The 8,648-nt window shown below is 34.0% G+C and overlaps 2 protein-coding genes across 2 annotated transcripts; one reads left to right on the forward strand and one right to left on the reverse strand.

Moving 5' to 3' along the window:
• The first annotated feature begins 2,000 nt into the window (after positions 1-2,000).
• On the forward strand, positions 2,001-3,260 carry LOC129756572 (signal recognition particle 19 kDa protein). The gene is made up of 2 exons (XM_055753479.1): positions 2,001-2,348; positions 2,908-3,260. Exons 1-2 carry the CDS (start codon positions 2,097-2,099, stop codon positions 3,169-3,171), a joined length of 516 nt encoding a protein of 171 aa, XP_055609454.1. The 5' UTR covers positions 2,001-2,096; the 3' UTR covers positions 3,172-3,260.
• Positions 3,261-3,283: 23 nt separating this feature from the next.
• On the reverse strand, positions 3,284-3,752 carry LOC129756573 (uncharacterized). The gene is made up of 2 exons (XM_055753480.1): positions 3,423-3,752; positions 3,284-3,360 (listed from the first exon to the last, which is right to left on the reverse strand). The coding sequence occupies exons 1-2, from the start codon at positions 3,723-3,725 to the stop codon at positions 3,328-3,330; spliced, it is 336 nt and encodes a 111-aa protein (XP_055609455.1). The 5' UTR covers positions 3,726-3,752; the 3' UTR covers positions 3,284-3,327.
• Positions 3,753-8,648: the final 4,896 nt, after the last annotated feature.

Raw genomic sequence — 8,648 nt, forward strand, 5'->3', positions numbered from 1 at the left:
TGTCATTTTTGTCATTTTTGTCATTTTTGTCATTTTTGTCATTTTTGTCATTTTTGTCATTTTTGTCATTTTTGTCATTTTTGTCATTTTTGTCATTTTTGTCATTTTTGTCATTTTTGTCATTTTTGTCATTTTTGTCATTTTTGTCATTTTTGTCATTTTTGTCATTTTTGTCATTTTTGTCATTTTTGTCATTTTTGTCATTTTTGTCATTTTTGTCATTTTTGTCATTTTTGTCATTTTTGTCATTTTGTCATTTTTGTCATTTTTGTCATTTTTGTCATTTTTGTCATTTTTGTCATTTTTGTCATTTTTGTCATTTTTGTCATTTTTGTCATTTTTGTCATTTTTGTCATTTTTGTCATTTTTGTCATTTTTGTCATTTTTGTCATTTTTGTCATTTTTGTCATTTTTGTCATTTTTGTCATTTTTGTCATTTTTGTCATTTTTGTCATTTTTGTCATTTTTGTCATTTTTGTCATTTTTGTCATTTTTGTCATTTTTGTCATTTTTGTCATTTTTGTCATTTTTGTCATTTTTGTCATTTTTGTCATTTTTGTCATTTTTGTCATTTTTGTCATTTTTGTCATTTTTGTCACTTTTGTCATTTTTGTCATTTTTGTCATTTTTGTCATTTTTGTCATTTTTGTCATTTTTGTCATTTTTGTCATTTTTGTCATTCATGTCATTCATGTCATTCATGTCATTTTTGTCATTTTTGTCATTTTTGTCATTTTTGTCATTTTTGTCATTTTTGTCATTTTTGTCATTTTTGTCATTTTTGTCATTTTTGTCATTTTTGTCAATTCTGTTATTTTTGTCATTTTTGTCATTTTTGTCATTTTTGTCATTTTTGTCATTTTTGTCATTTTTGTCATTTTTGTCATTTTTGTCATTTTTGTCATTTTTGTCATTTTTGTCATTTTTGTCATTTTTGTCATTTTTGTCATTTTTGTCATTTTTGTCATTTTTGTCAATTTTGTCATTTTTGTCATTTTTGTCATTTTTGTCATTTTTGTCATTTTTGTCATTTTTGTCATTTTTGTCATTTTTGTCATTTTTGTCATTTTTGTCATTTTTGTCATTTTTGTTATTTTTGTCATTTTTGTCATTTTTGTCATTTTTGTCATTTTTGTCATTTTTGTCATTTTTGTCATTTTTGTCATTTTTGTCATTTTTGTCATTTTTGTCATTTTTGTCATTTTTGTCATTTTTGTCATTTTTGTCATTTTTGTCATTTTTGTCATTTTTGTCATTTTTGTCATTTTTGTCATTTTTGTCATTTTTGTCATTTTTGTCATTTTTGTCATTTTTGTCATTTTTGTCATTTTTGTCATTTTTGTCATTTTTGTCATTTTTGTCATTTTTGTCATTTTTGTCATTTTTGTCATTTTTGTCATTTTTGTCATTTTTGTCATTTTTGTCATTTTTGTCATTTTTGTCATTTTTGTCATTTTTGTCATTTTTGTCATTTTTGTCATTTTCGTCATTTTTGTAGTTTATTTTTTGATATTTGTCAGTTTTGTCATTTTTGTAGTTTATTTTTTGATATTTGTCAGTTTTGTCTTAGTATTCTTTTTTAGCCTTTTGGTCACTTTTATTTTTTTTTCTTTTTGAAGTTTTTGTTTTTTTTTTGTTTTTTATATATTCAATAACATTGCTGCTGCAATTCTAGAAGTTGACAATCCATTCAGACATTAATTTTTACTATTTTTGTTTTTTTTATGAGTTTTATTTGTGATACTTTTCCGTTCTTATGGCATTCGCGTTTTTTTAATGAATTTGAATGATATTTAAAATTTTTCAATATGTTCTTAATCACGTGTAATTTAAGCAATTATTGTAATATTCAATCATTTTTTTTTTATGAAGAATCTGAAAATTTCTTTTCTCCCAATGTGCTAAAACATCGCACGCTCTGTGATATTTTGTCAAAATGCCGATAGGGCAGTTCCAAATGCGAGGCTGTCATTGCTGTCAGTTCCTTTAAACGTGTCATCGAGTTGTTTTGATCGGGTTCTCGGTTCTCGCTCGTTCGAAAAGTTAGTGAAATTTTCCTTTTTCCGGACAAGAAATCAAATTTATAGGCCCCGGAAATGGCCACAGCTTCAGCAGCTCCCGCACCGTTACGCCCATGGAACTCGGCACTCAAGCATACCGATCGGGAACGATGGATTTGCATTTATCCAGCTTATATCAATAGGAAAAAGACTCGTCAGGAAGGACGGAGAATTCCAAAGGAGTGTGCCGTCGAAAATCCGTCGTTCCAGGAAATTCGAGATGTTTTACAGGTGTTGAACCTCAATGTAATCGTTGAAAACAAACAGTACTCCCGGGAGAAGAGTAAGGTAATTTAAAAAAAAAAGAGTAAAGAAATTTCTGATGATAGGGTTACCAGAATCGAAATTGAAAAAAAAGCAAACTTCTAGATGTCGATTTTGAGATAAGATATTTTAGGGGCTAAAAATTAAATTGTCCATAAATTTTTATTTTTAAATTAACTAAAATTTTGGAGTAACACAAACACAAATGAATTTAACATTAGTTTTCAAGTGGGCAATTAGCATAATTATCATTATGAATTACGGTCAACCTTTTCTAAATATGAGTTTAATAATCTTCTTAAACAAGGGAAAAATCAGGATATCGATTTTTCAATCTACAATTTAGAGTTGAGATACATTGAATCTAGAATCTAGAATGCCTATAATAATAAAAAAAATAATTAAAAAAAGTCTTAGATAAGAAGTTAAAACTTGAAGGTTCTATTATGAGTGGAAAGCAAAGCCAGCAATATAGATCAAATTATAGAAAACAAAAAAATATGATTCCTACTCCTGATTTAACATAAAAAATCCCGACTTCACATGATTTTAAAATATAACATCCGTTCAACCTTTTCTACAGGAACTTGCCTTCCGCGGTCGAATCCGTGTTCAACTTAAGCAAAATGATGGCAAACCGGTCCTGCCGGAATATCCAACCCGGGACAGTATTCTGTTGTATTTGGGAAAAACAATTCCGCAGCTGAAGACCCGGCAGGGCAAACCTACCGAACCTGCCCAGCAGCAAGCATCTGGAAGTTCCGGAGGCGGAGGCGGTGCAAGTGGTGGTGGGGGCAGCAGCGGCGGAGGATCATCCCACAAAAAGGGAAAGGGAAAGAGACGTTAACATTGAGCAGTTTTGCCTTGGTTTGGATTTCGGTTGGTGAGTTTATTATTCTTTTTTGTTTCTTCAAAGCTTTTTTTATTTTATTTTCAATATAAAAGCATTTATATGACGCGGTGGATTCGTTACTCAATTTTGTACTGAAAGTTCTTCGAAAGCCTAGAAGACGGGATTGAAGAATCGTCCACGTTTCTGAAATGTTAAACAAAAATTGAAGATTTTGAAAGTTTAAAAACAAAGTTTCCTCTACTTACCCGATTGAGCAGAAATCGGAACGGTCCCCGATTGACTCGACGATTCGGTAGAAACAGGCCAGGTTGAGCTACAATTTCGTCATTGCCAGGAGCAGCTGGACCCTCCGCAATCGGATGTCCGGGTCTTCTGGCCGCAAGTCTTCTGTAACCTTGCCGCCTCATACCAGGAGCAGCTTCTGGTGCACCCTGAGCAGGTGCCGGACTTTCTGGTTCCTCAGCCTCACCCTCACCTTCGGCTTCTCTTACTATTCGGTGACCTCCCCCGCCACATCCGCAGGCAACCCCATTCGATTGCTTATCCATTGCTTCCAAAGTTGATCCTTGGATAACTGTTGCACCGAAAATAGCCACAAAACAAATGAGAAGCCCCACGCTCATCATCGATAACTGTCCCGGTAGTATCATCGTTGCCATATCTTTAGCTTTGATTGTTTTGAAAACACTTACCGTTCCTGCTTCGATTCCTTTAAATATATCACCCGATGAGACGTGTTATTGGTAGCGTTAGGCTATCGTCTTTTGTTCTCTAGCGACCGTTGTGGGTGGAATTCATTAATAAAAAGAGTTGAAGCGTTAATAAAGGGGCACGTGGGTGGCCGTTTTTTGCAGTCGTGATTAAGCTATGAATTGATTTTCTTAACATAAAGGTAGCTCCGCTCGTAGTTCTATTGTACGGTTTCTAGAAAATTAAAATCTTAAAATAGTTTTTTTCGAATTTTTTTAAATTTAGCATGCAAGGTTCCAAAGAATTCAACATTAAACTCAGGGTCATTCAAATACTAGGTTTCTAAAATTTGTATTAAGTGATGACCAATATTGTAGGCTCATGAATGACAAAAATATATCTGAGATTTTCTGAACAAAAAGAAACTAATGAAGTATTCGTTTCTTTTTGTTCAAAATACTCATCTTAAAATTGTTAGGGAGTTCAGCACTTTCTAAACATTTTTATTTAAGTCTCAAAAATTATAAACTGGTATTTAAAATATTCACTCTGAACTTAAGTTGAATCGTTGATAAACTGAATAAAGAAAACAATTCAATTTGATTGCAAATATTTATTTTAATGCATGCAGGTGCAAAATTTCAATTGAAATGAAATGAAATTCAAAACCAATCATGAAATCGGATATCCCCAGACATGATCATTTTAGATCATCATCTTAAACTAAAATATGATATAATCTTTAAATTAATCAGTTTTAAACCAACTCAAATCTTAAATTTATCAAATTTGCAAATACATAACCGAGTTGACGAATCAGTAAGTTGACGAATATGACAAAAAATTTCAAAAATGAAAGAAATCACAAACTTTGAAAAAAAAAAAATACAAAAATGGCAACAAAATGTCACAGGCTATAAAAATGACAAAAAAGGCAACAAAATGTCAGAAATTTAAAAAAAAATCAAAAATGCAAAAATGAAAAAAAAAAAAATTACAAAAATGAAAAATATAACAAAAATGGTAAAAATTACAACAATTATAAAAAAAGTCAACAATCGAGAATAATATCTTCTATGTACCGTGCGAGACCCAATGGCCGCGAGCTTTCAACTTCAATCATTATTTTCTCCGAAAATAAAAAACACATTTTCTGATATCTACTTCTAAGCATCTTACACTTGCCATACTGGAAATAAATTTTGCTTTTGAGGTCAGAAAAAAATAAAATTGTTTTTGCCGGATGCAATTATGTCTGTTGTCGTAAGCGAATGAGCAATCGACTGTTGTTTGTTTCTATCCAAAAAGAGAAAAGTGCTCGTTAATCGCCACGCTCATTTTGATAGTTCTACTAGCCGGGCCCAAAGACATTCTCGGAGCGAGAAATTAAAGAAGGAAAACTCCTGCTTTGCAACGTGTGACTAAACTGAGCGGCTAACTTGAGTAAGAGAGCGTCACATGTTTTTTAAGTGACGGGGCCTCCCAGGAAATACACCTGTCACCAGAATGTGGGTCCCACGTCGACGAACGTGTTAATGATATCGTCCGATAGACATGTTAGAACTACAAGCAATGTGCTGGAATAAGTAGTTCAAAAGCAAATTTTATGTTTATGGATTCACTAAACGGAGTCTGCAGTGAACTTGATACTACGAAATTGAAAAATCAAATTTGAAAACGGAAAGAGTAGGTATCAATAAAACTGTACTGAAAATAATCTAGGTGTCCCTCAAGGAAGTGTTCTGGGTCCTTGTTATTAACATTCTACATCAATGACATGAAAACTGTTAACGTTTTTTTTTATGAGAGCCATTTTACCATTTTTAAGGGCATTTGTGCGCGACTTTAGATCAACGTTGCATTTGGCGGACAGTTATTGAAAAAACTTATTCGCTACAACTGTGTTTGGTGTTTAATCTTGGGCTCGAACTCATGGCTATTTTCTCAGAAGGCAACTGCTTGTCCACATCACAAGCCACATGTCTACGTTATAGTCGCGGTGGCTCGCCGTGCCTTGGAATGCAATCCGTAAAAGGATTTATCACTTGGGTGATCAACTAATAAAAAATTCGATGATTCTCGATTCGGCACACGGACGGGCAAAGAGGAGAGGCAAACCTCGCGATTCTCGAGTTACGAGTAAAGGCCGGACCTCGAGTCGTCAGAGGAGAGGTCCTTAGTCTTGAATCGTAACAAAATGCAGGGTATATATGCTTGAGTTTAGACTTGAAACTAAGTTAGCTGATGAGCGCTTAGGCCCGGACTTGGTCTCCCATTTCGGATACTGCCTTCGATGCAGGTCCGGATGGGAATTATGACCAGAGGCCAGAGGTGGACTTTAAGGCGTAGAAGTACTTAGAATCATGAGTCATCCAATTGCACCCATGGACCCAGAGTAGCATACTGGGAGTACTCGGTCGCTCGCCGTGTCGTGGAATGGATATTATGGATTTTATATGCAGCTTTGTTTAAATTTGCATGAATGAAGGCGAAATACAGGTGCTGTAAACGCCTTAATTTATGCAACAGAAGTGATCAGCCTCTTGAGTGACCAGTAGTCTAAAACGAAAAACACGAATTAAATATCATATGAACCGAAGATTACCATCGATTAAATTATTTAATTTATTTTATTTGAAATTTGTTCAATGTTTTCATCACTTAACTACAAATTCGATTATAATTAAAATGTTTTGTTGAAAATTAGAGCAATTTTGAAGACCATTTGTCAATATTCAGGACAATTCAAGAGTTTTTTTTTTTAAATCAGGACAAATCCTGAGAAACCAGGACGCCTAACACGCCATAAGGTAGCGTTCAGAGGGCAGCATCTTTTCTCGTAAACGTACAAAAAAAAACTGTGTAAGGTCTCAGCTTTCTCCTTAACACAATGCGCACGCGCAATAGATTTTCCCAGAGAAGGAATTCTCTTCAGCAGTAGATGTGAATCCTCTCGGTTACTCTTATGACAATCTCACTCTTGTTTACAGGGTCCGGCAATTGAACTGCTACAAAACTTTAGGAGTGATTATTACGAAGTATACAAAATCGAGTTAGGTGACACCTTGTCACCTTGTTAACATTATGTCTAAGATGTCAGAGGATATTTTTGTGGATTTTGTTATCAAGTGTTTTTTGACGTAGAATTACGTCTTACGGGGGCAAATTGAAATTTGCGATCGATTCTCGCGTCACGAAAAACGCCTCTTTACCGGACATCCTATCTAAAGGATTATGACGTCATCACCAAGCCAAAACAAAAAAAGAGAGAAAGAAAGAAAACACGAATGCCCCGCCTCTTGATGAGTTTTGATTTTCCATGTCTACGAAAAGTATAAAAACAACGGGGCGCCAGCGGCTCGGGTTCAGTTTCTTTTTGCTCGTCGTCGTGAACAGTTCTCCTGCAATTCGATCTGCGTTTGGACCCCACCAGCAGCGTTGCCAGATTGAAAACCGCTCAAATCCGTAGATTTCAAGAAAATCGAAAAATGTACTGATTTCAGCTAAATAAAACTTGATTACCTTTTTTTTTTGGTCGACAGGTAGAATTTACATTTCTCCGCAGAATCCCTTGAATTTATTCGATAATCTGTAGAAAATCCGTAGGAAATGCTGAAAATCCGTAGATTTCGAGCATCGATCCGTAGCACCGTAGAAATGGTCAAAATCCGTAGAATTACGGAGAAATCCGTAGATCTGGCAAGGCTGCCCACCAGTGGTAATCCAACGCAGATATCGTTTTGCAGTTAGTTTAGTGGAAGCCAGCGAAGCAGAAGGATGGTTCAGCAGCAGAGGCGATAGTGACTGTTTAGCGGTGCTGGCGACTAGCAGCGGAGGCATATCAAAGATAACCAGCGAAGTTAATGACATGTCGGCATGACATGTTGGCATGACATTTTGACATGACGTTTTGACATGACATTTTGACATGACAATTTGACATGACATAACATTTTGACATGACATTTTGACATGACATTTTGACAGGACAATTTGACATGACATTTTGACATGACATTTTGACATTACATTTTGACATGACAATTTGACATGACAATTTGACATGACATTTTAACTTGACATTTTAACTTGACATTTTAACTTGACATTTTAACTTGACATTTTAACATGACATTTTAACATGACATTTTAACTTGACATTTTAACTTGACATTTTAACTTGACATTTTAACTTGACATTTCAACATGACATTTTGACATGACATTTTAACTTGACATTTTAACTTGACATTTTAACTTGACATCTTAACTTGACATTTTGACATGACATAACATTTTGATATGAGATGTTGGCATGACATCTTCACATCTTCATGAGATCTTAATATGACATTACATGACATGCCATGTTGAAATGACATGCCAAGTTTAAATGACATGTTGACATGATATGATGACATACAATTTTGACATGGCATTACATGTAGACATGACATTAAATGTAGACATGACATTGTAATTTGACATGACATTTTGGCAAGACAATTTGACATAACATGTTGTCATGAAATTTTGACAGAACATGTCATGAAATTTTGAAAGAACATGTTTTCATGACATTTTGAAATGACATTATGACATTTTGAAATGACATTCAAGCTTGCTGCCATCACAGTTTGAAATGACATACAATGATGATGTCATTTTGACATTAGTTCTAAGCATTTGATTATACTCCCATCTTTTTGTTTATGTAATCAATACAGAAATAAGTTTACCATAGAGAGTTATAGTAATTCTACGCTCACTTCACGGTTGTA

This window comes from Uranotaenia lowii, chromosome 3 (genome assembly GCF_029784155.1).
Source record: "Uranotaenia lowii strain MFRU-FL chromosome 3, ASM2978415v1, whole genome shotgun sequence".
Lineage (NCBI taxonomy): Eukaryota > Metazoa > Arthropoda > Insecta > Diptera > Culicidae > Uranotaenia > Uranotaenia lowii.

What these genes read in the sequence shown, in the direction of transcription:
- LOC129756572 (XM_055753479.1), top strand. Translation starts at nt 2,097, where the DNA reads ATGGCCACAGCTTCAGCAGCTCCCGCACCGTTACGCCCATGGAACTCG. An exon ending in ACTCCCGGGAGAAGAGTAAG is followed by an intron (nt 2,349 to 2,907) that starts GTAATTTAAAAA and finishes CCTTTTCTACAG; the next exon opens with GAACTTGCCTTCCGCGGTCG.
- LOC129756573 (XM_055753480.1), bottom strand. Translation starts at nt 3,725, where the DNA reads ATGGATAAGCAATCGAATGGGGTTGCCTGCGGATGTGGCGGGGGAGGT. An exon ending in TCCGATTTCTGCTCAATCGG is followed by an intron (nt 3,361 to 3,422) that starts GTAAGTAGAGGA and finishes TTAACATTTCAG; the next exon opens with AAACGTGGACGATTCTTCAA.